This window comes from Nanorana parkeri, unplaced genomic scaffold, assembly GCF_000935625.1.
Source record: "Nanorana parkeri isolate BGI_ZX_2015 unplaced genomic scaffold, ASM93562v1 scaffold760, whole genome shotgun sequence".
Classification (NCBI taxonomy): Eukaryota; Metazoa; Chordata; class Amphibia; order Anura; family Dicroglossidae; genus Nanorana; species Nanorana parkeri.
In genome coordinates this window covers 184,485-211,208 of record NW_017307028.1, presented here as the reverse complement: position 1 = coordinate 211,208, position 26,724 = coordinate 184,485, and the positions used below count along the sequence as shown (strand labels likewise).

Below are 26,724 nucleotides of genomic sequence, written 5' to 3'. Positions count from 1 at the left end.
CACTGACGTATGAGCTGTCGGGAGTAACCACATTGCACAGCAGGGGAACGGTGTTCTGTCGAAATAGCAAAGTCATTGAGATCTGCAACCGCGTAACTTCCAGTGACTTGCCAGTAGTAGATTTTAAGGAGTTGGCGGTAGTGCGCACGCACACCTGGCTGTATAACAAAAAGCCAGTTGGAATCCTCATCGAGTTGCCAACTGCTACCAGTGTGCATGCGCTGGTATAAAACTAATACATTGGCTTTTATTTCACTTTGTGGAAAACAGAACCCACTCCAAGCACGAAGCAAAATAAAGCCACTGTATTCGTTTTATACCAGCGCATGTGCACTGGCAGGAATTGAACAACTTGAGGACTATTCTTATGGGCTTTTTGTTATGCAGCCGGGTGCGTGCATATGCGAACTACCGCAAACTCCTTGAAATCTCCTGCTCGCAAGTCAACGGAAGTGACGCAGTTGCAGATCTCAACGAGTTGGCTATTTTGACACAGAACACCTGCAGATTTGACACCATTGGTATCTCTTTAGTCATCAGCGTTAGGCAGTGGGACTGGTTAGTATTAACTAACCCTTTTCCTTTAAGAACATACATTATTATTTTTTACAGTTTATTTTTAACTTGCATCACACGTCCTCATTAAACAAGGAGCCTCACAGACTAGAGACTGTTCACAGAGGGCAAATATGCAATCCCACTAACACAGTAAAAGGGGTTTCATCACACAGTACTATGGGGAAAATGTATCAAAATCTGGAGCAGTTGCCTATGGCAACCAATCAGCTTCTCTCTTCAGTTTGTTCAGTTAAGATTTGAAAATGAAAGAGAGACGCTGATTGGTTACCATGCACAGCTGCTCCATGTTTGATAAATTAACCCACTGGATTAGAATCGCCAGGGACCCGTGACCACAGCGCAACGCTTTTGTTGGTCCTGACCTGCATCACATGATTGCTGTCACATGACGCTCTTGTGAGCATGGGTCTGTGTCGTATAATTATGATGTCACCGCTCGGTATTTTGTATCGAACAACCCGGAGCAAAGATGGCTCCTGAAGTATAGTTTATATTGTTTTGCCCTCAGTCAAGATGGTGGGTGACTTCCGGGCGGAGTTTTACCTCTAGTGAGTCGGAGCTGTGCCACCCGCTGGCTGTCATGGCGTCCTCACTGAGCGGGATGTTTTCCAATCAGCCGCCCGGTCCCCCTCCAACTATGCAACCGGGGGGCGCCGCCGGGCTCATGTCCACCCCGCCCGGGGCTAAGAATCCCGGGAACAGCACGCTGGTGGACGAGCTGGAGTCCTCGTTCGAGGTATGTTGCTGGTGGTGGGAGGATGACACAATGACAGGTCCAGTGCATTCCCCTCTCCTCCTTATGTAAGGGGATGTTCAGCGCTTATACTATATAACCTGGTATATGTTACCTTCCAGAGCAATGGTGGTCAACATGGTATATAGAGATGGAGTCAAGTGTGGCCCCCCTGCATTTCCCCCGAAGGGCCACACAGCAGAATTTGTGCTTATTCACACCAGCAAGCATGTGTTAATGTGAGCGTAACATGCACCCTACAGAGGGCTGTGATGCATCGGTAATACCCATTGCAGTGCTGGTTTTCTTTTTTTTGAACAATGTGTTTGTAATTGCGATGCTTTGCAGCGTGTTTTGATGTGTTACAAGGCGTCGCAATGTACTGCGCCAAAACACAGGCTCTATTTTTTTCAGCGCACGTGAATGCAGCGAGTTGGTGTGAACTGAATCCATAAGGCAGACGTCTTGCCTTTTGCTTGCATTGGCACTGCGATGGACTCTTCCCCCAGGAAATCAAATACATTGTGGCTAATATTACAGGGGTAGCCCTCCAGCTGTGGTGAAACTACAAATCCCATGAGGCATTGCAAGACCTTGACGGGCATGATTTACAGAGGCATTATGGGATTTGTAGTTTCAGCACAGCTGGAGCACCGAGGATGCCAACCCCTATAATATTATATAGTCCTTGTTATGAGAATAGAATGGGGGCTGCCATTGCTGGCTTCTGAAAATACTATTTTCTTGGCTGTCATTCTACTGCATTGCCTTCAATGCCCTTAGGACAGCGATGGCAAACGTTTTTGAAACCGAGCGCCCAAACTGCGCCGCAAAATCTATTGATTTATCTCAAAGTGCCAACACTGAAAATAACTTTAATATTGCATTGCAGTTTGGGCCCTGGGGTTTAAAAAAATGTTCAGCATCACTGCCTTAGGCACAATAGGGAAACGCGTTATATTAAAAAATGTATACATTCATTAAAACACACACGCATAACACACACATTATAAACACACACGCCTTAAAAACACACACGCATTAAAAGAGATGCAACAAAACACCAAAATCACGCACTCATAAAAAAAAACTATGCATAATGAAACACATCACACACTCATTAAAAAAATAATACACACACGCCATGTACTGAAACAACACACACTCATTAAAACAACACACACACAATAAAACACACACATTAAAACACATCAAACACACACAGCTACCGTATTAATACAAATAAATAATGTAAAAATTGCCCCCTCTCTTGCTGCTTACCTGTTTTGCAGGGAGGGGGCTGCATCCCTGGGCTCCAGTGGGGCACTGGGGGACTATCCTGGTGGTCCACTGGAGGATCAGTGTGATCTGCATCTCTGGCTGATGCAGACCATACTAATCGCTCCCTGCCAGTCAGCGGCGGCACCACGAGGGAGCGATCAGTATTGTCTGCATCAGGAAGAGATGCCGATCACACTGATTCCCCACTGGACCACCATGGCATGATTTTCATTTAATATATTGCTGGTACGGAGACATTGAGTTTGGCAGCTTGCCTTCTGGTATGAGCTCAAGGAAATTAAGGACACATTGGAATGAGGACTGGCTAATGACTTCATGATATCCAGATTTTTCGAAGCTCTTTCTAGGACCAGATCCAGCCCTGTTTTTCCTTGTCTTCCCAGCGCGCTCCCGTCCGAAAATGTGAAAAATCTCGGGCGGCCGCAAAGCATCTCGGGGCAGGCGCATGCGCAGATAACATTTTCGGCCGGGAGACGAGGAGAGACACGAGGTAAGTGTATGGACGCGTGCACCCGCATGTAGACAAAGTGGGACCGGAAGTGCCAGCAAGGACAGAGGAGTCAGCGCTGGATCGGAGACCCGCAGCAGCGCTGGAGGGAGAGAGGAAAACGACAGGAAAGAATAAGAAGATCGGATTAAGGGACATCATTGAGGCCTCGTTCACACCTGAATGTTTTGTAGCGCGTTCTACGCTCGACGAACGCTCTACAAAACGCTCAAACATCTAAATCCCATTGTATTCAATGGGTCTGGTTCACACCTTGGCGTATTTCAGCCCGTCCCTAACGCGCTACAAAACGGCCCACGCCTGAAAAGGTACATGTACTACTTTGGGCCGTTTTTGTTGCGCGTTTCTATTGGGATACAGCCAAGTAGCCCTCGGAAACGCGCGTTTGTCGCGCAATTTTTTTACCGCGACAGAAGCGCATATGCAATACGCCTAGGTGTGAACCAGGCCTTAAGGTAAGTGTTTTCATTAACATTGGGGGGAGGGAAAAGTATTTTTAACTTTGTCACTTTAAGGGTTACTCCTGGGCTCACAGACTCTGTACAAGTTTATCACTTTTAAGACGGACCTGCGTCAGTGAGATACAAGCCCGATCAATCCCAGAACCTTTCCTGCAAATTTATGATGACCGAAGAGTTCCCAAAACTGATCCAAGATTCCTACTCTGTCATCCGATGTTCATTGGTAACAGGATATTGTGTTACCTTGCTTCTGTTCTCATCCTACTAACATAAGGGGACAAGAATGTCATCTGCTGGATGCCAACAAGAAAATAGAGAAAAGCGGGGCTTTTCCAGTCTCCAAACCATACGAAATGTCCATCAAAACTACATGGTTTTGTATAAAAAATTGATTTTATTACATTAAAATAAACATGATTTAGAGACTTGGTTATATTCAAAAAACATTGGTCTGATATAATAGTGCATTAAAAACACGCTACCTCCTTATGGTACCCACACTTTGTGTGTGTGTGTGTATATATTTTATACTCGTATATCATAGACTCCTTAATAGTCCTTAACCATGTGTTAACTGTGTAATCTACTGTGGGCTCAGTCTTCAATGCGTTTCACAACTGTATGTGCTTCATCAGGAAGGTTGGAGGTATTGTAAAACATAAAATGTTTTGCTATGGGGCCCTGGGATTTCTAGTTACGCCCCTGGGTTCAAACAGTAGATATTTGTATGGGTTTAAAAGGAGTATTTCTCTCTTCACCTTAGCAGGTATTGCAGGAAGGACAGCAGGAACTCGTAGTGAGGAAGGATGAAATTGAATAATAAAAAAGCGAGGCTACACAGAAAAATAAGTACAGTGTATAACAAAAACAGTGACCATGCGGTGGTGGCATGGCACAGAACATTTAACTCTTACACTACACAAAGACTAAGCACTAATGCCATTAGATTGCCCATATGGAGGGGACATAATGTTGAAGTTAGGGGTTTATTGGTAAGTTCTGCTCTTCCTCCTCTTTTTTTTTCCTGCGTACTTACTGTATGTCATCTGTTCTTTCAGGCGTGCTTTGCGTCTCTTGTGAGCCAGGACTATGTGAATGGGACAGATCAGGAGGAAATCCGTACTGGTAAGAATCACAGAGAATTGTTAAAGAAAGTGAACTTTTTCTATACCTTTACCCACATCTTCTGCAATAGTCCTCGTTTTATTGTAGGTCAGCAGAGGTTACACAGTTGGCCAGGTTAAAACAAATGAAGTCCAACAGTCACTGAAATGTTCTATATTTAACACTGGAAGTGTTTTACTAGCAAAGAAGCAGCTAACTTGCTTTTTCCCTAAAATTAAAATAAATGGAAAAATCCAACAGTTAGAATGGGACACGCTAATAACAGTTGGCTAGGGGGCTTTAGATCTCATCACTGGAGTCCTAGAACAATGTAGAGAAAATAAGACATTTTAAAAATGATTTCTGCAGTTTATCAAAAATTAAGTGGACCGGCCCTTTTAAAAGATGTGTACCTTTTGTGTATAGTAATCCTTTTATAATGTTGGTCTCCATATGCTGTTAAATGCATTACGCTGATCCTTGCTGTATTACTTGTAGCTGAATACTGGTTCTTGTAGGCTTCCCTTTGTGGAGTTTAATGCACTGCAAAAAAAAATCCTTAGCACTTTACAGGTGGGTGCGCTTCCTAATCAAAGTTGGTTTGTGTAGGACTTATAGCACAATATGATGCAGCACAAACAGCACTGCTCAATGTATTGGGTCCCAGTTAGTTTAATAGAAAGATACAAGAACTAAGGAGAACTATGAGGTGAGTGCTTTTCACTCACAATGAGACTGTCACAGGTCGGCTCAGTAGATCGGGAAGTGAGTGATCACATACCGGCGTTCGCTCACTTCTCGATCTATCCATGCAGAGACCAGTGACTGTCACTCACGGCTCCCTGTAGGGATTCCCCCCTGTCCGATCCTCCAGCGCTGACTGGCGGAACGGACGGGGGGAGGGCGGGTACAGCTGGCTCTGCCTCTAGAATGGCAGAGCCAGCTGTCAATCATGCAGCTGGGTGGATCTCGACAGTAATGTCGGGATCCGTCCCGGCGGCGGCGTCTCAGTATACCGTGAGCTGTACCTTGCGGTAAACTGAGCTTTGGGTGATGGAATTCCCCGCTCCGATCCTCCAGCGCTGACTGGCGGAACGGACGGGGGAGGGGGCAGATACAGCTGGCTCTGCCTCTAGATAGGCAGAGCCAGCTGTCAATCACGCAGCTGGGTGGATCTCGACAGTAATGTCGGGATCCGTCCCGGCGGCGGCGTCTCAGTATACCGCGAGCTGTAGCTTGCGGTATACTGAGCTTAGGGTAACGGGAGGACGCTAGTTTGTGTTCTCCCGTTACCCTTAGGAGAACTATGGGGAAAAGCCCTTACCCCATAGTTCTCCTTTAAATCGATTTTTAATGCACAAAACACATTGTGATACCTAATTTTTGGTAAACCATAAATAATCAGATTGCATTCAGGTAAATGGATACCAAATATGCCAAGCTCCAAAATTGTCCACAGGTGATGCTTTAAAAAGCAATAGTTTTCATATGCATTCTCATGGTCCCAGGAACAGGTGAGCCCAGGACTTATGCATGGTGAAGGAGGGAATCTTCAATTCTATTGTACATTAGTGATCAGAAGGCTTTACAGCTACCTGACTCGCTTTTATGTGAAAGCTGGCAGATGGGAATGTAAAGGTAAACTCCTGGCTGCTATAGTGGCCGTGAAGGTTTGTGCACATGCCAGTGCTGCCACCGATGTAAAGTTTAGCATCAAAAAGGGTTAAAGGGAGGCTGTTGTGTGAGAAATATCAGAGCTGCCAGTTCTCTGATCCCAATCATGGCTTTACTACCTGGTGAGCCACTGACCTGGAACATACATACCAGGAAAGAGTTAATACTTTGCTGGCTGCATGCTTTTACCGGGTGAAGGATTTGGATCAAGATGACAGTCCTGGATTTCAAATCACAGGTTAATTGTAAGTTTTCTGTAGCATAATCTTATTTTAGCTCTGCTATAAGTGAATTACAATAGTCTGCTTCTGCAGTGAAGTTATAACAATTAGATATGTTATTGAATGAATAAAGTAGACATCTAATAAGGTCGTTGTTAGGAAGAAGGAACAGAGAAGGAAGAGATATACCATCTGCAACTTTTGTAAGACATAGTTACATAGTATTTGAGGTTGAATAAAGACATAAGTCCATCAAGTCCAACCTATTGCGTGTATGCATTTATGTTTGATCTGGTATGTGCGTGTATATTAGTCCATGTGTGATTTTGCTCTTAAGAGTACCTGTACCCCTTTATGTTATGGTCTCCAAGGAACTCGTCCAGGAGTTTCTTGAATGATTCCACACTCTTAGCTGAAAGCACCTCCTGCGGCAGAGAGTTCCAGACCCTAACCGCTCTAACTGTGAAGAACCCCCTGTGCCCCGTGTGTAGAACATTTTTTTCTACCAATTTTTGGTGGTGCCCTCTGGTCTTTGTTACAGAGCTGACTGTAAACAGTTTTGTTAATAATGTTGCTGTCACCAATGAACAGTTTATACAAGAAAATCATGTCCCCCCTTAATCTCCTAACTTCCAAAGTGAACATATTTAATTTTAACAACCTTTTTTCGTAGTTCAGGTCTTCGAACCCCTTAATGAGTTTGGTTGCCCTCCTCTGGACTTTTTCCAGCTCAAGGACATCGTTTCTGAGTATCTGTGACCAAAACTGGACCGCATACTCCAGATATGGCCGAACCAGTGATCTGTAAAGTGGCAAAATTATAGACTTGTCCCTGCAATACATTCCCTTCTTAATGCAAGACAGGACTCTGCTTGCTTTGTTTACAGCGGCCTGGCCCTGCGCGCTGTTATTCAATCTGTGGTCTACGATGACCCACAAATCCTTCTCCGTTTCCGACTTCCCTAGTGGCACACCCATAAGTGTATAGTCCATTTGCCCATTAACTCCAAAGTGCATTACCTTACATTTATCAACATTGAACTTCATCTGCCATACAGTTGCCCACTCCCCGAGTTTATCCAGGTCCTCCTGTAATGTTATAATGTCTAAATCCATGTCTATTACCCTCCCTATTTTCGTATCATCAGCAAACACTGAGACATGACTACTCACTCCCCCGATATCATTAATAAACAGGTTAAAAAGCATGGGGCCCAGCACAGAACCCTGGGGCACGCCACTCATGACTTCAGCCCAGTCTGAAAAGGTGCAATTTATCGATACTCTTTGTACACGTTCCTGTAGCCAGTTTTCTATCCATGTGCACACTATTTCATCTATGCCCATAGCCCTTAGCTTGTATAACAAGCGTTTATGTGGTACCGTATCAAATGCTTTGGAAAAGTCCAGATATACTGCGTCCTCCCTCCATCCAGATCTCTACTTACCTCTTCATAAAAGGTCAGCAGGCTGGTCTGGCAAGAACGATCCTTACTAAATCCATGCTGGTTATCAGTTATTATGCCATGATCACAGGACAAATTTCACTAAGTAGTCCTTAATAATTCCCTCTAACAGTTTACATACTATGCATGTCAGACTAACTGGTCTATAGTTCCCCGGTTGGCATTTTGACCCTTTTTTGAATATAGGAACCACATTAGCCCTTCGCCAGTCGCTTGGCACTCTACCAGCCATTACCGATTCCTTAAAAATGAGGAACAATGGCCTCGTTATTACCTGGCTGAGTTCCTTGAGTACCTTGGGATGTAGATTATCAGGTCCTAATGCTTTATTTGCATTAAGAAGTTTAAGCCTATGTTGTATCCCAGTTTCAGTCAACCACTGAGGTGTATTTCTTGTTAAATTTTGTGTTTTATCATGTACATTAAACCTGTCTTGTTTCCTTGGTGAATACAGACGACAAAAAAGTATTTAGTGCCTCGGCCCTCTCCCTGTCGTTTGTGACTAACCTCCCATTTTTGTCCTTTATTGGGCCTATCTGTTCCTTTCTCCCCTTTTTACTGTTTAACACGAGTTGCCAACTTAAATTGTAAGTGAGTTTAAAGTTGTTGGTGGCATTTTATTATTATTATTATTATACAGGATTTATATAGCGCCAACAGTTTGCACAGTGCTTTACAATATTAGGAAGACATTACAATCTCAATACAATTTCAAGACAAGATGGTAAGGAGGGCCCTGCCCGTGAGAGCTTACAATCTAAAAGGGAGGGGCAAGTGATACATGAGGTAGCTGTGTGGGGATGAATTGTTTGAGAAAGGGATATTTCAGTGGTTAGGTTGAGGTCGGATAAGCTTCCCTGAAGAGATGAGTCTTAAGGGATCGCCTAAAGTTAGTCAGAGTGGGAGATAAACGGACAGGTTGGGGTAAAGAGTTGCACAGAATGGGGGAGACTCTAGAGAAGTCCTGGAGGCGAGCATGGGAGGAGTTGACAAGGGAGCAAGAGGTCTTGGGAGAAGCGTAGGAGACGGTTAGGGTGATACTTAGAGACAAGGTTTGAGATATAGCCGGAGGCAGAGTTGTGGATGGCTTTGTAAGTGGTTGTTAATATTTTGCATTTTATCCTTTGGGCGATTAGGAAGCCAGTGCAGGGATTGACAGAGGGGGGTTGCAGACACTGAGCGGTAGGTTAGGTGGATAAGTCTGGCAGCAGCATTCATGATAGACTGAAGGGGGGATAGCCTCTGTAGAGGTAAGCCAATGAGGAGGGAGTTACAATAGTCGAGACGAGAAATAACAAGGGATTGGATAAGCAGCTTTGTAGTTTCATTGGTGAGGAAGGGGTGTATGTTGGAGATGTTAGGAAGGTGAAGACGGCAGGATTTGGATAGGGATTGGATGTGGAGAAGAAAGGTGAGGTCCGAGTTAAGGATGACACCAGCACCTTGGCATGGGGGGAGGGTTGGATGGCTGTGTTATCAATCATGATCGAAAATTTGGGGGAGGGTGCGCGGGGGGGGAAGGAATACCATGAGCTCAGTTTTTGAGAGATTGAGCTTTAAGAAATGTTGTGACATCCAGACGGATATGTCAGTTAGCAAGTTGGTAATACGTAAGGAGACTGAGGAGGTGAGTTGCGGAGTGGAGAGATATATTTGACTGTCATCAGCATAGAGGTGATACTGGAAGCCATGTGAGGTGATCAACTGACCAAGAGAGGAGGTATAGATAAAATAGAAGGGGTCAGAGCCTTGGGGGACCCCGACAGACAGGGGAAGAGGAGGGGAAGATGTAGATTTGTAGGTTACACTAAAAGAGCGCTTAGATAGGTTGGAGGAGAACCATGAGAGAGCAGAGTCTTGTAGGCCAAGCGAGTGGAGTTTTTTGAGGAGCGGTGGGTGGTCAACTGTGTCAAAACCAGCCGAAAGGTCTAATAGCAAGAGTACGGAATAGTGGCCATTGTTTTTAGCAGTTAGTCATTAGTGAGTTTTAGGAGGGCGGTTTCAGTGGAGTGTTGGGGGCGAAAGCCGGACTGTAAGGGATCGAGAAGGTTCTTATCGGTGAGGTTGCAGCTCTGGCAATTTGTAGACGAGGCGTTCAAGGAGTTTGGAGGTGAAGGGGAGTAAGGAGATAGGTTTGAGGTTGGTGGGGTCCAGGGCATGCTTTAGAGGGGAGGGAAAGATGCCAGTGGAGAGGGAAAGAAATGTGAGTAATAGAGTGTAGGATAGAGTAAGAGGGTGATTGGAGTAGTGGTGAGGGAACAGGGTCCAGGGGGCAAGTGGCGAGGTGGGTGTCTGAGAGAAGCTTTGCAACCTCCTCTGTGGTGACAGGGTCAAAAGAGGAAAGTAACAAGTGATGGTGGGCCAGGCACATGAATAGGGGAAGGTGACTGCACAGTGGGCGTTTCATCTCGGATTGCATCTATTTTGTTTTTTAAATTAATGGCAATGTCCTGGGCAGTGAGTGAGTTAGTGGGTGAAGGCGGTGGGGGACATAGTAGGGAGTTAAAGTAGGAAAGAGTTGACGAGGTTTGGATGAGTGTGTGTTAGAGAGTGTTTGGAAGCACAGAGGGAGGAGTTATATTTTAGGAGGGCATCTTTATACAGGGTAAAGTCTTGCAGAAGCCTACTTTAACACCACACATTTGCTTCAGAGTGCGGCTGTGTCTCTTGAGATATCTGGCTGCTTTAGTTTGCCACGATTGTAGTGGACGTGGTCTAAGTCTGCGTGTAGTGAGGGGAGCCAAGGTGTCTAGGTAGGATGAGAGCGAGCTGTTGAAGACAGAAGTAGCCATGTCAGGGCAGGACAGGGGTGAGATTTTGTCATAGAGGTAGTCAGTAGCAGAGTAGAGACGAATCGAGGTGGTGAAGGTTTCTGCAGGTGACAGTGTGCCGTGAAAGCGGAGTCATGGTTGGGGACAGGGTGAGGGTGAAACTGACAAGGTTGTGGTCCGAGAGGGGAAAAGGGGTGTTGGAGAGGTTGCAACGTGTGCATAGGTGGGAGAAAACAAGATCTAGTATGTTGCCATCAGAGTGAGTAGGAGTGTGTGTCCATTGTCTTAGGTCAAAAGAAGAGGTTAGGTAAAAAAAATTGAGTAGAAGCTGGTGTGTTAACGTTATTAGCAATGTTAAAGTCACCAAGAATGATAGTGGGTATTTCTGAGGAGAGAAAGTAGGGTAGCCAAGCAGAGAAGTCATGAAGAAAGTGAGATACCGGTCCAGGAGGCCGGTATATTACAGCAACCCTCAGAGAAACTGGAGAAAATAGATGAATACAGTGAACTTCAAAAGAGGAGAGGGATAGAGAGGGAGGTGAAGCAGAACTTGAAAAGTGCATTGTGGGGATAGAAAGATTCCCACTCCACCTCCTTTTCGTCCACTGGGTCTGGGTGAGTGTGTGCAGTGGAGGCCACCATGGGAGAGGGCAGCAGAGGAGGCCGAGTCGGATTCCTGAAGCCAGGTTTCAGTGACAGCAAGCATGTTAAAGGAATTGAAGATCATGTGTAAAACGTGGATTACTGTTTTTTTTCCTTCTAGGTGTTGAACAATGCATTCAGAAGTTTCTTGATGTTGCCAGACAAACAGAATGTTTTTTCCTGCAGAAAAGATTACAACTTTCTGTACAAAAGCCGGAGCAAGTTATTAAAGAGGTAAAATATTATTTTGTGAGGGATGGAAATCTCAGCTAAGAATACCTAAAAACAAATGGATTGGTTCTTATGTCTCACCCAAAACAAGTTATTCCGTTTGCAGCTAGTAAGCCTGACTGTGGCAATGTTGTCCCAAAGCCTTGACAATTGCTGTAAATGATTCACATGTTTCTTAGCTATATGTAAAGAGTTTACTTGGGCTGTTGGCACCAGTAGCTGTACCTCTAACCGCCATCTAAAGTGCCTGTTTCTGTTGTGGCAGAATGTTCTCTGACTGCATGCATGAGCTGTCTATGTGGGCACCTTGTCAGTGCAACACAGTGAGTTAGCTGCAGGATGTTACACAAGTCCAGTCCCGTGACATTACCTGCCACCTTGACCCTGACCCTAAATACCCCCTAAGGGGTATGTGCACTGGGAGGCAGAAGTTCTGAATGGGTCTTGTTCCTGATATCTTTTCAATATCAAGCTGGGAAGACCGCACGGCTATGGTATGTCAGGGCTAACGACCTGCTCTGCAATAGTGGTCTGTGAGTACCCCACTGGCGATGCACCTCGCATGGTGGACCATAGGCACAAGGAGACTGGGTCTGGAGTAGGGCTGCAACAACTAATCGACATAATCGATTATTGAAAAAGTTGTCAACTTTTTCAATAATCGATTAATCGGCTTCCGATTGGCTGGCCCTGTTCACGGCTCCACACACGCTGCACGCCACACCTCCTCCCCACCTCACGCTCGCCGCTGCCAGGCCCGCCCGCATCCACACCTCCTCCCACCTCACGCTCAGTGCTCGCCCAAATCCACGATCGGCACAGGTGCGCGGGGAGAAGAAGTAAGGAGGAGCAGGCGTGAGGGAATGACAATAGGCCCGATCTCAGAAACAAGTTGCTGGAAGACTGCTCAGGTAAGCCTGCACTTTCCCACACATGGTGCTCTATAATGTATTGCTGGGATTTGTATTCCTCTATAGCTGATGGTACATTGTGATGTATATTAGATCAGCTATAGAGGAATACAAATCCCAGCAATACATTGTACACTGTATGTATAATGTATTGCTGGGATTTGTTGTATTCCTTTGTAGCTGGTGGTATTCTGCATTGCGCTGTATGGAGGACTACAAATCAAGGAATAATATATTATACAGCGCAATGCGGAATACCACCAGCTATAGACGAGTACAACAAATCCCAGCAATAATACATTATACAGCGCAATGCAGAATACCACTAGCTATAGAGGACTACAACACCCAGCAATAGTACATTATACAGCACAATGCAGAATACTACCAGCTATAATGTACTATTGCTGGGATTTGTTGTACTCCTCTATAGCTGGTGGTATTCTGCATTGTGCTGTATAATGTACTATTGCTGGGTTTTGTAGTCCTTAATAGGCGGTGCCATTCTACATTAATTGCTGTATAATTTTACACTTTTCATTTCACTAAATTGCACACCACACTTTTTTTTTTTCCTTTTCTTTACTTCCACCGCTCTAAGCTTGCTCCTGTGATGGACTACAATCTCAATACAAACTAGTAGTCCATCACTGGAGCCATTTTTTAAAATGTATTTAATTTTTTTAACCGATTAATCGAACTTAATAATCGTCCAACTAATCGATTTTGAAAATAATCGTTAGCTGCAGCTCTAGTCTGGAGGGTCGACCAGCACATGCTGTTTTGGGGTGGGGGTGGTCAGCGTCATTGCCCAGCAGGGTCCTACTACTGTTAGCCCTATCTATGGTACCCAATCATAGCAGTCTTCTTCAGAGGCCTCCCTAGCTCCCTCCCACACTACTCTCCTGTTTATCCAGTGTGAGGTTTTCAGCTACAATGTCTTTACTTTCAATTTAATGGCCTTTAAAGCCGAGGGACTAGGGGACAGGGACCGAGTGGAATATAGTCATCCCTACGCTCTTGCTAGGAAATTGACTTCTTGCAGTTTCTACCATCGTACCTGGAAGGCGGACTTTGTGTGCTGCCAGGCTAGGACGTTCTATCCCACAAAGTACTCTGTGGGGCATCTCTCGTCATTCTTCCAATCTGGTCTGGATCCGCTCTCCTTTTCCAAAGACCTCTTGTCTTTCATTTCCACCATTTTTGACCATGCCATTTTTTTTTTTATTGAAAACATTTAAACCCTGATTATTATTACACATGGAATAAACATTGATGCATGTCAGCTAATTGGTTGGTTTCAAGTCATTTCAGAGAAAATGGCGATTTCTCCTTTTTAGTGGAAGGGTAACAACATGATTGTCCACTTTTTGTAAGAGAAGCTCATTGTTAGGTTTTACATACACTTTAAGGGCCTTTGTTGTTTGGATAGGCTTTTTCTTTATCATTACAAACTGTACACCAAATTTGACGAACATTAACAACTGTACATCACCCCCAGTGGAGTATTATAACATTTTCCTCTTTATGTAATTATATTTAAAACATTTGCTTTCCACCCTTTTGATTTCTTAACATGCAGTTATCTCAATTTAGAGGGGTATAGAAATTACCCCTTTTATTAATTGTGTCTTATTTAGACATACAATGTGCCAGTGCAACACCTGGAATAAGTCCGTTATTTTAGGTTTTCCACTGGCACATTATATCACTAAGTTATTTAGAACCCCTGAAGAAGCCATAAAGTTAGTGAAACATGTAGCGTGTGGGTTTTAGTTCATTTTAATATTAGTTGGAAGGTGTGGGTAGAAATCCACCCTTATAAAAATCAGGAAGTCTGAATAAGACCATGTCATGAAGGAGTGATTGTTGTTCCCCTCTAATTTGAGATAAGTGCATGTTAAGAAATTAAAAGGGTAGAAAGCAAATGTTTAAAAAAAAAAATGAATAAAAAGGAAACTTTTGTAATACTGCAGTGGGGCTGATGTACAGTTATTAATGTACTTCAATGTTGGTGTACAATTGTGAGATCTATTCCATTGGCCTTTAATCTTCTCTACTTCACCAACCTGTATTTGCATTTCCATTGACTGGTATGTGTGTAAAAACCATCCTGACGTAAACAAATCATGTGCAAAAGCTTTGTTACAGTGATCGGACAATCTCTGCCACCCATCACCTTATAATGTTTAATGAGGTGCAAAGACCTTATGAGCACTTTAAATTATGTCCAGTTTATAAGCCAGCTCCCACCTTCATCTCTCTCTGCTGGCATACACATCTGTAGTAGAAGTAACAGTATGGAAACACTCAAGCCAGATCTTTCAAAAACTATTTTAGCAGAAAGAATAAGTAATTCTTATTACTAGGGATGCACCGAAATATTGGCTGCAGAAAATGGCACTTGCTGAAAGTGCCATTACGGTCGACAATTCAGTGTATCCCAAGCTCCTCTCATCCCCATTGGGTGCCGGTCTGTGTGCCTTCTGATGCTGCGGCTCGCGCCCAGCAGGGAGGAGAGAAGCTTTAAGGAGGCTGAGCGCCGGTGACAGCAGTCAGGATGTCGAGCAGTGTGGGCAGTGACAGCTCTCGTCTTAGAGGAGGAGGAGTGCACCGCCTACTGTGTCAGGATGGAGAGCGGTCCCGGGCGATGACAGCTGTTATATTACAGGAGGCAAAGCTTTTTTTTTTTTTATTGAAAACATTTAAACCCTGATTATTATTACACATGGAATAAACATTGATGCATGTCAGCTAATTGGTTGGTTTCAAGTCATTTCAGAGAAAATGGCGATTTCTCCTTTTTAGTGGAAGGGTAACAACATGATTGTCCACTTTTTGTAAGAGAAGCTCATTGTTAGGTTTTACATACACTTTAAGGGCCTTTGTTGTTTGGATAGGCTTTTTCTTTATCATTACAAACTGTACACCAAATTTGACGAACATTAACAACTGTACATCACCCCCAGTGGAGTATTATAACATTTTCCTCTTTATGTAATTATATTTAAAACATTTGCTTTCCACCCTTTTGATTTCTTAACATGCAGTTATCTCAATTTAGAGGGGTATAGAAATTACCCCTTTTATTAATTGTGTCTTATTTAGACATACAATGTGCCAGTGCAACACCTGGAATAAGTCCGTTATTTTAGGTTTTCCACTGGCACATTATATCACTAAGTTATTTAGAACCCCTGAAGAAGCCATAAAGTTAGTGAAACATGTAGCGTGTGGGTTTTAGTTCATTTTAATATTAGTTGGAAGGTGTGGGTAGAAATCCACCCTTATAAAAATCAGGAAGTCTGAATAAGACCATGTCATGAAGGAGTGATTGTTGTTCCCCTCTAATTTGAGATAAGTGCATGTTAAGAAATTAAAAGGGTAGAAAGCAAATGTTTAAAAAAAAAAAATGAATAAAAAGGAAACTTTTGTAATACTGCAGTGGGGCTGATGTACAGTTATTAATGTACTTCAATGTTGGTGTACAATTGTGAGATCTATTCCATTGGCCTTTAATCTTCTCTACTTCACCAACCTGTATTTGCATTTCCATTGACTGGTATGTGTGTAAAAACCATCCTGACGTAAACAAATCATGTGCAAAAGCTTTGTTAAAAAAAAAAATGAATAAAAAGGAAACTTTTGTAATACTGCAGTGGGGCTGATGTACAGTTATTAATGTACTTCAATGTTGGTGTACAATTGTGAGATCTATTCCATTGGCCTTTAATCTTCTCTACTTCACCAACCTGTATTTGCATTTCCATTGACTGGTATGTGTGTAAAAACCATCCTGACGTAAACAAATCATGTGCAAAAGCTTTGTTACAGTGATCGGACAATCTCTGCCACCCATCACCTTATAATGTTTAATGAGGTGCAAAGACCTTATGAGCACTTTAAATTATGTCCAGTTTATAAGCCAGCTCCCACCTTCATCTCTCTCTGCTGGCATACACATCTGTAGTAGAAGTAACAGTATGGAAACACTCAAGCCAGATCTTTCAAAAACTATTTTAGCAGAAAGAATAAGTAATTCTTATTACTAGGGATGCACCGAAATATTGGCTGCAGAAAATGGCACTTGCTGAAAGTGCCATTACGGTCGACAATTCAGTGTATCCCAAGCTCCTCTCATCCCCATTGGGTGCCGGTCTGTGTGCCTTCTGATGCTGCGGCTCGCGCCCAGCAGGGAGGAGAGAAGCTTTAAGGAGGCTGAGCGCCGGTGACAGCAGTCAGGATGTCGAGCAGTGTGGGCAGTGACAGCTCTCGTCTTAGAGGAGGAGGAGTGCACCGCCTACTGTGTCAGGATGGAGAGCGGTCCCGGGCGATGACAGCTGTTATATTACAGGAGGCAAAGCTCTCTTCCCACAGCTCCCGGCTCCACCTCCTGTGTCAGGATGGAGACTGTGATTGGAGAGCACTGTGATCTGCCACAGGTGGTGGAACTCTCCTCGCCCTGCCTCCTGTGACAGCCCATTCAGGATGGAGAGCGGTGTACAAACACTTACCGATCCGCTGATCGTTGAGTGTTTGTAAATAACTGGACATAGTGTTCTTACTATGTCCCAGTTATGAATGAATGGGAAGTGATCTACATCACCTCCTGTTCATTCATGATTGTGGACATAGCAAGTACACTATATCTACAGTTTATGAATGAACAGGAACACTCAGTATAGAGGATTACTGTTTATTCATAACAGGGGCTGCAGAAAAAAGATTGAGGACTCCCCGAAGCCCCTAACAGTAAAGTAAAGAAAAAATGGAAAAATAAAATTGATTAAAAAAATTATTTACAATGGTTGAAAAAAAAAAACGTTTGTTTCGGCAGGCAATTTTTGTTTAGTTTTGGTTTCCGTGTAAAAATTTTTACTTTGGCGCATCCCTACTTATTACTGATATTCCAATGCATTTACTGCTAGTTTTATTGTCGAGGTGCACCCGTATATTGGAGTACTGAATACCTTACAATTCATGCCTCTCATTCATCTCTTATGATAGGATGTGACAGAGCTAAGAAGTGAGCTACAAAGAAAGGAAGGACTCATCCAAAAACACCTAACTAAACTTCGAAGCTGGCAGCAAGTTCTGGAAGACATTAATGGCGGCCAAAAGAAGACAAATGAGATGAATCAGGGGCCACTCGCCTACCTGGAGCAAGCGTCGGCCAATATCCCTGCTCCTATGAAGCAGACATAACACCGGTGTATGGAAAAGTTCCATTGATACATAAGGTGTTCACTGAGGACTATAATTTCTTTTCCCCCTTTTTACTGTGTATTATATACTTATGTATGCTTACGTTGTTTTTCATGAAAAATAAAAGCCAAAAGTATTTTCAGGCATTCCCTCTGAAGACATTTATTGACCAAAAACAATGCAGTTTCTTATTTCCGAATGTAATGGTATCTGTTCTTGTGTACTGGCTTGTGCGATGGTATCCTGGTTATCATATTTTAATGAGTCTGCACTTTTCCAGTGTAAAATACCGCCATTTGTGCTGTTCATGACTGCGAGAGGTTGTGCAAATTGCAGTTCCCCATGCATGTTCCCTGTTAAACTAGATCTGTCAAAAAGAAAGCAATGTATATTCAGTAGTCAGTGCTCCTTAAAAATGACAGCTGCCTCCTATCGTTTGTGTTTTTCTTTAGTCAATTCTTAGAGCTGGAGAAGTATCTGTACTTGTAGTTGTACCAAGCATGGTACTTGGTATCTCAACAACCCTAATTTTTAATGCTATCACATATGTGGCTGACAACCCCCCTATATGATAGCACAGGTTCTCTTTAATAAGATATGGGACTCCTATTGTCTTCCCTGCACTGCACTGAAGCTAAAGCACTGATAATGCTTGATTAGCTTCATCCCTGACCACAATGGATGGGCAATGACAGTGCTGAAACCCAAAGTGAAGAAATGCTTGTCACTTCTGATTTTATTCAGCAAACATGTTGCTTATATCTCCCTCTGCTCTACCCACTAAAACCTTTAATGCTCATCCTGGGCCGGCAGGATGGGCAGCACAGCCTGGGATATATGACGAGTATATTCAGGTGGAGTGTGGTGGCACCTTCCAGTGGGTGTGGAAGTGGTGAGTGGTTATAAATCACTTCCACCAGAAAGCCACCAACTGACGGCTGAAGAAATGTGAACACACACCCAGCTACTATATGACATACACTATATTGCCAAAAGTATTGGGACAGACCTCCAAATCAATGGATTCAGGTGTTCCGTGAAATTAATTAGAGCGGAGACTGCGAGCCAGGCCTTCTCGTCCAACATCAGTACCTGACCTCACAAAGGCACTTCTGGAAGAATGGTCAAACATTCCCATAGACACACTCCTAAACCTTGTGGACAGCTTTCCAGAAGAGTTGAAGCTGCCATAGCTGCAAAGGGCGGGCCAACTCAATATTGAACCCTACGGACTAAGACTGGGATGCCATGAAAGTTCATCCCAATACTTTTGGCAATATAGTGTATGTCTGGCAGCCAATGGGTAAAGTAAATGTAAACCCAATCACGCACTTCCTCTTATGGAGTGATGGCCCTTCCTTGTCTCCCTGTTCCTCTCCTGCATTGTTACCCTGTTGACAGACTTCTGGTTGAGAATTTAAGTGGTAATGCTGACAATCATTGCTGTTGGCACCAGCTCGCCCTGAGGAATGACATGTAGCTACTGCTGTAGTGCGTGCTTATGAACACAAAGTGGCTGCAGGAGATCAGCAGCACTGAAAAGGATGAAGGAAAGAGGAAACAGATTTCTCTGAAAGAAAAAAAATGACTTGTTTATAATATAAAACTTGTGCAAAATAAAAGCCATCCAGTTAGAATTTACACTTAATTTGAAACTCTAGTTGAAAATCTTTTGAAGCTTCTGAAGCAGCTAATCCCTGACTCGCAGGCCACACCAAGGTTAGGGTGTAGTTAAGCAGAATGTATTTGATTTAGAGCAGGGGAGTCACATAATTTCAAGCGCAATGTGGTCTGAGTAGGGGAACGCAGATTTCATTACAGGCTTCTGAGAGAGGATGCTTCAAGATACATTACTAGTTCCGGTGTTGATGGTGAAAACCACATTTATTAACCTTGATACATGTACAAAGGTAGGAGAAATCTGGAATGTTGAGGACGGAGAAAGTCTTTTGGTATTTATAAATGAACACTGAGCTGCAATTAGCCAAAAGCTGGACACAATTCAGACTAGGTACACCAACTATTGTGTGCAATGAACACATGCTTTATTGTTGGACATATACAGAAATATTTCTGGCCAAAGCAAACCCAGAAGGTACGAATACAATTATTTTTTATTTATTTTAGAATATGATTGCTCAGACAATACAATGTAAACATTGAAATTATATATTTTTTTAAAGATTTAGTAAAACATAGTACATTTGTTCACCAGACTGATTATTCATAAATTGTAGAAGCGTATCAGTTAAAGGAGAAAACATCTCCAAGGCAATGGCTTGCCTGCAAAATATTTTGCTGTGCCACACCTAAAAATCCATGCCATTGAACCCTGCCAATTTCTGCTAAACCCAGTCACTACCTGACAGGTTCCTTTTCAAAGTTACATATTACTACTTTTATTTTTAAATTTATGAAAGAATGTCCCTGGTCACATCCATAAAGCCTTTCCCTAAAAAACTAAAATATAAAGCGCGTGTTTATTGGGTCCACTACTCAAGCAGAAGAATAGATTTAGATGCAAGCATTCAGTCCTTCTGGCTTGAGGGTGCCAAGCTCTCGAATCCAGTATTTCTCCCTCTTTGTGAGGTTATTGGCATTTGTCACTTGTTCAATTATCACCAAGCCCATGTCAGAATGACCGGGCAAGTTGAAATGCGCAGCCACCAACGTCTGGTTTTTACATTTTATTCTGGATAGATGATCCACAAACCTTCTTTTCATTGTGTTGCTGGTTTGTCCAACATATTGCATCTTACATTCCTTGCATGTGATTAGGTAGATGACATTTTTTGAGGTACAGGTGACGCTTCCATTTATGGGATGGACTTTGTTTTTCTTGTGGCTGGTAAATGTAGCAGTGCTATCTATGTAAGGGCACACTCTACATTTTAAATTACCACAGAAAGTGCAGCCATCTTGTGAGCTACTAATTGATTTCAGAGGAATACATAATCGAACCATGACTTTAGCCAGATTAGTGGGCCACCTGCAATAAAAGACAAACCATGGGGTGAGACTGTGAGGCTGGTTACAAGTCAGTTCAAACTTATTAAGTCTTATTTTGACTTAATATCGGCCCTCATATATTTAAAGCTGAAGTAAACTGTTTTGTTTTTTTACTGTGTTTGTACTAAAATGCAAGTATGCACAGCATACTTATATGATATTCAGTTTATCCTTCTTCATACATTTGCAAACATTTCTAAAAATTCTGTTTTCACTTTGTCGTCATGGGGTACTGAGTGCAGATTAATGAGAGAAAAATAATTTAAACAACTGTAGTATCTGGCTGCACCATAACACAATTGAAAAAAAGTGAAGGGGTTCTGAATATGAATACTTTCTGAATACACTATGTGTGTGTATATATAATATATATATATCCCTGCTTGGGAACAGCTTTAAGCCTTTTATACACAGATTCTTTAAACACTGGGATGTCGTCTACAGAGACAGTTAGTCTTATTATAACAGGAAATGGCCTAATCCCACTTTTTAAGAAGCTTCTCCTCAATAGGATATTGCTGGGCAAAATGTTTGACAGGAGGGACCCTATTGATATTAGGCCAATTACTTTACAAAAGAGGTTGCAGTGGTGAGTGTATTGGAAAGGTCTTAACAGGTTGAGGGTTTTCAAGAGTGGCTAGACTGGTAACATTAGGTATAGCTGATGCAGGTTGTTCCAAATCCAGACATGTCCAAACTGCATCAATAAGAACCAAAATGGTATCCTTAACCTTTTGAGATATGTCTGCAGACTGAGACTGTTCATGTACCAACTCCTCATACAAGGATAAGGTGCATTCCTATTCATCTGTGGAGAAGCAGCTGCAGCCACAGGGAATCCGGGATGATCTCCGAAGAAAGGGCGTATCAGCACTCTTTGTTGTGAGTCAGCTAACATGGATACAATTTTCACCATAAACTCAGACTTAGTAGCAAAGAATTACTCCCTAGATAAGACTGGGAAGAAAGTCAGTCCTGAAGGCATTAAGGAAAAGTCAGAGGAGTGTCTAAGCCAGGGGACAGTAGTCCAGGCTATCAGTGTCAGGTCCCTCAGGAAGTACGCTGCAAGTAACCCTGGCACTGTTAGTGGACCTACGGGATAGAAGCCCTTTCTCTACCCCACAATAGGTACTAACAAAAGGCTCTGCTGGAAAGTTTATTGCTTTCAGTGACCTTGATACTTGTAAAGCATCAGGAAGCCCACGGTAAATGTCCAGAGGCGGTGAAGCTGCTAAGTAGATGGTGGGAAGGCAGAAAGGTCAACATGTGCACTGAAAATAGTGTGCATAGGCAGAGAGACATCCAGGAGGGGGCTCGCACAGAGGTAGAACCGATAGGGCCCACGCGGACTCCGTAGATATCCACTTGAGTGCCAAATTCAAACATAACCCAGCTTCTTCCCGCCACTGGCCCGCAACTGAAAGTGTTGCTGCCAAACCCTCAGATATTAGCCCTATGAAGGAAGATGGGAGCAAAAAAAGCACCACCAGGCTTCATAAAGGGCAAAGCCCTGACTTACTGCAGTGGAGGTCCTAAGAGGTCCCACAGTTCCATATTCACTAAAATCTTGACGTATTCTGTCATACTTGGAGTGCTGGTGACATCCATACAACAGTTCCATAACAGACACACTGGGGATAGAGATGCAGGATTCAGGGAACATGTCCCATCCTAAACAGCCCAAAGGAGTCTTCAGGGACAGTGTTCCATCAGACAGGTGCAACACAGCCCTAAACCTGTAAATCGCTCTATGGCTAACTCACACATTACACACAGGTGTCCATTGTAAGAAACTGGTTTAGATCATTTTTAGACATGTGCGATTCGTTTCATTGCAAATTGAAACTTGTACGAATTTCTGAAAATTTGGACATTCAGATGCATCCGAATTTCCGAATGACAGAAATAATGAATCTGAACAAATTTGAATGTTTGATAATGAAATTCGGATAAATACGAATTTCATTCAAACCAAAACACAACACGAACGAGCAGAAGAGCTGTCATTTACCGCTCTATGACTTGTATCCTGAATGAAAACAAAGTATCAGGCCACGTGCCCTCGGCATTGGGAGGGTGTCCCCGTGCCGATGGGGACAAGGGCCTCTTCCTCACAACCCTGATCCGGTGGTTGTGGGGGTCTGCGGGCAGGGGGGCTCATCTCAGCCTGGTATGCCTAACAGAGCCTAAAGGGTCTGGTATGAATTGTTGGGGGAACTCCACACTGTTTTTTTTTTGTTCTCCCATGACCCTTAGGAGAACTATGGGGAAAGGCCCTGACCCCATAGTTCTCCTTAAGAGTCCACTAGAGTTAATCAATGGTTAATGAGAAGTTAAATGTGAACCTTGCCGACTACACAGGAAGAGCTATATTCATTGCTGGGAAATCTCATATGTAACCTCACGGGATCTCAGACAGGGCCGAAGCTGTGAGGGGGTGCCACTTTAGGAGGGTTGCCACTGGGTGTGTGGATGGAGAACTTCTCCCATTGGGGGGCAACTCTGAGCATTTGCCCTGGGTGACATAATGTCTAGCTTCCCCACTGGTGGTGGTAGTTGTGTTTTGGGACCGTGTTTCGGTCTCAGACTGCTTGACTAATGAAGTAACCAGTGAGGGTGCTAGCTCATCAGATAAACACAATCTATATATTTAGGGTGGGGAGCACCTAGTAAAGATAGTCGAGCAAATCAGTTATGGCTCACATCTTTATTGGTATCCACAAAATGGTACAGCCAACACATTTTGGGGGATTGTGGCAACCCCTTGTTCAAGACTCAAGAATACAGGTAATACAGTTGTAATCACTTGTTGATGTATTTGTATTTAAGAAGTAAACAAAGGAAAGATTAAAACATATGGAGGAGAGGTTCTGTCTGCGTCTCTGGATGGCCTTGACAGTGAATCTGGCACTGATGGCAGAGCTGACTGAACATCTTTGTCTTAATCTGGGAATACAAACTTAAAATTTTGTCTGATTCTTGATGAAATTAACTGTGTAGATGCTGCTGTCGGCACCCTTCTGCCCGGCACCCCTCAATCAGCTATTCGAAGGAGGCGGTTGGAAATTTCTAGGCCAATTATAGCTAGCAGCCAATCACTTGCCGCTGTCAGAATCAGATAGAAACAGTGAGGGATTCGTCCATCAGCGCTCATAAGCAGCGGTGGAGGAATCTGTTCTATTCGTTTCGTTCAGCCTGTGGGTTGAATGATAAAAGTAGAAACGTGTATACCTAGCTTTAGGTAGGCAGAGGCACACTATAAGAGCAAATGGGGCTGGCAGGAAAGTGAAAAACAGACCTTCCACTTCATGGAAGATTCGTTTTAAGTTTTTGATAAGGATGGATGGTTTAAAACCTCTTGTTCTTTAATGTTCACTTCCTTTGTGGTCATTGGGACAGAAAGTTAGGAGAATGAATCCAACAGGGATAGAGACAGCAAATATAGAACTCTTTTTAACAGGGAGGCAACACAGCCAAAGGCCACAATAGATACAAGACAGAGGTTCTAATCCCTCCTTTGTTGAAATCAAAAGAAAATCTTGAACCTGTTACAATAAGAAGTATTATGTAAATGTATAACATGCTCCAGCATGTGTTGCATATTACCTGTCATTGTAGAGGGAAACTGTATCCTTTGAGAAAGATGTCTGTAATTCATTTAATACTTGATTAATGTATGTCTCGATCTGCGGAAAATAACCTCTTGATTATATATTATAGATTTACGTAAAGGGAGTACTATAATAATTGTGCTGCACTTTTCTTTTTATTCATTTGTGTACTTTATGTAAATCTTTCATATACAAATAATCTTATAACATGTTGCACCCATGACTGGTTTTGCATAGCATTTTGGGTTTCCTAAAAAAGAGGATACAGTAGTAGTTTCCCCCTAGTCACAGCCTCTCTCTGAAGTGCACAGAGCTGTACAGAGCAGTAAGGGAGAGAGGATGTGTCACTCCTCTGACTTAGCTACTCTATAAAAAAACAAGTTTTTATTAAGAAATAGTGTGGGGGTCAGACCCCAAAAAGCAAAATGAAACCTAGAGTGGGGTCAGTAAAGACATTGGTATTGGAGAAAAATGCTTACAAGGCTGGACTTCAAAAGAAGTAGATATTTATTGAACATAAAAGCAAGTAAAACACACTGTCAACACGTTACATGGCTCTATGGCGGCCCATTTTGTTAGTACATGGGTTCACAATACAATTTAAGAGTAACCCCACGTGTGTTTTCTTTTGCTTTTTTACCTGTAATGTACACCCGTGTGTGTGTTCTAACTACTTTTATGATACCCATTTCTTTTGAAGAGCAGCCATTTCCCTCCACTACAGATGCCTCTGATGACCCTACTCCCAGTTCCTTCTTGAGGCCTGATCCTCCACATCATTGTTTAACAGAATCCGCTCTTCACACCATGCAGGATTATCTGGAAGACGCTGATGAGCATTGAGCAGAACCTCTCATCACATTCTGCGTGAAGAGAGTCATATTCTCCCCAATCCCTGGTCTGGTTGTTCACCAGTATCTAGCAACGTTACAAATGTGAATATACTTATACATTACAGCTTATTCTTTCATAATCTTCTCACTTTTGTATAAACCACCACTGAACTCAGAAGGATCTCTCTAGTGGCCATTGTCTTCTTTGTTCATTTTTCCTTCTCATATCTACCTGTTTTTTGTTAAGCTAATTGTTTATGCTTAGCCTGGTAAACACAAAAAGAAGTCTAGAGCTCCACATACAAGCTAGAAAGAGTAAATATGAAATATTTTATTCAAACGTTCCATATTTACCTGACTAAATATATATATTTTTCAAATGTATTTGTGGTTATAAGTGACACATAAACGAACAATACATTCCAGGCCTATATACAACATCACCGTGTTACATCAGTGTGCGTTATAGTGCAATTTATTTTCAATGAAACCTTACTGCATTTTTTTCAGAGCGCCACTGTGTTACAGCACACCACAGTGCACCAAACTGCATGATGTTTTGCTTCAAAGAATGCAGCAGGACCTACAACACATTCATTACAACACATTCATTTTCAATGGGCTGTGTAATGCAACACACCCTAACACAAAAAAAACGTGGCATATTGCATTCTATTATGATGAGTTCTCTTGCATTTGGCGTGGAACTCATGGTACTGTATTATGCTTACCACACTGTACATACATGTCAACAGACTTACCATATGCTTTTGATTATCAATGGTACCCCTGTAAACTGGCTCCAGTAGATGCTTTTTCATATTTTCTATAGAAAGTTTTTCAAAGGAATCCATTAAGGTGCGTTCATTGAAAGATGTTCTTGTCTTTCCAAGGAAACTATAGTAGATGGAAAAAAATGAATTGGAATAATAGCTAAATAGTATCATGTGGTTTAGGTACAAAAATCAACCTAATCATTCCTCAGTGCAGAAGTCTTTAAGCAGGAGCCAATCAGATTGGTGGTTGAAGTCCATGGGTGGATCCCTGCTGTCCTATATCTGTACTTGACATCTCCTGAAATGTGTTGTTTTTTTTTAAAGAAGGGCTGCAGTCATAAATGAAGAAAACATTTTCTCGAACATTTTCTAGACAGAGCCATATTCCTAGTGCCTTTGTCCCAGAAGGAGAGGGTAAACATGTTAGGGGGTGAGAAGGTTAGGAATTGATTTTAAGTGCCAGCAGGCATCAGAAGTAGAGATGGGCTCGATGTTCTAGTCGAACGTGAGTTCGACTTGAAATTCTGCAGTTTGTGTGTACGGCAAACACTCACACTGCCAGGGCGTTCGGCGGCCTGTTCTCCCGCCGAGCGCTCCGCAAGCCACTGTACCTTTTGAGCCCTGATTGGCTAAAGCCTTGCACCTGTCATCAGGGCCCAGTACTCTGTAAGAGCCATGATTGGGCAG

General features: G+C 42.9%; 1 protein-coding gene across 1 annotated transcript; it reads left to right on the top strand.

Moving 5' to 3' along the window:
• Positions 1-1,149: 1,149 nt before the first annotated feature.
• Positions 1,150-17,832, top strand: MED28 (mediator complex subunit 28). The gene is made up of 4 exons (XM_018564576.1): positions 1,150-1,315; positions 4,642-4,708; positions 11,583-11,695; positions 17,611-17,832. Exons 1-4 carry the CDS (start codon positions 1,160-1,162, stop codon positions 17,806-17,808), a joined length of 534 nt encoding a protein of 177 aa, XP_018420078.1. The 5' UTR covers positions 1,150-1,159; the 3' UTR covers positions 17,809-17,832.
• The last annotated feature ends 8,892 nt before the right edge of the window (positions 17,833-26,724 follow it).

What these genes read in the sequence shown, in the direction of transcription:
- MED28 (XM_018564576.1), top strand. Translation starts at nt 1,160, where the DNA reads ATGGCGTCCTCACTGAGCGGGATGTTTTCCAATCAGCCGCCCGGTCCC. An exon ending in AGCTGGAGTCCTCGTTCGAG is followed by an intron (nt 1,316 to 4,641) that starts GTATGTTGCTGG and finishes CTGTTCTTTCAG; the next exon opens with GCGTGCTTTGCGTCTCTTGT. An exon ending in TCAGGAGGAAATCCGTACTG is followed by an intron (nt 4,709 to 11,582) that starts GTAAGAATCACA and finishes TTTTCCTTCTAG; the next exon opens with GTGTTGAACAATGCATTCAG.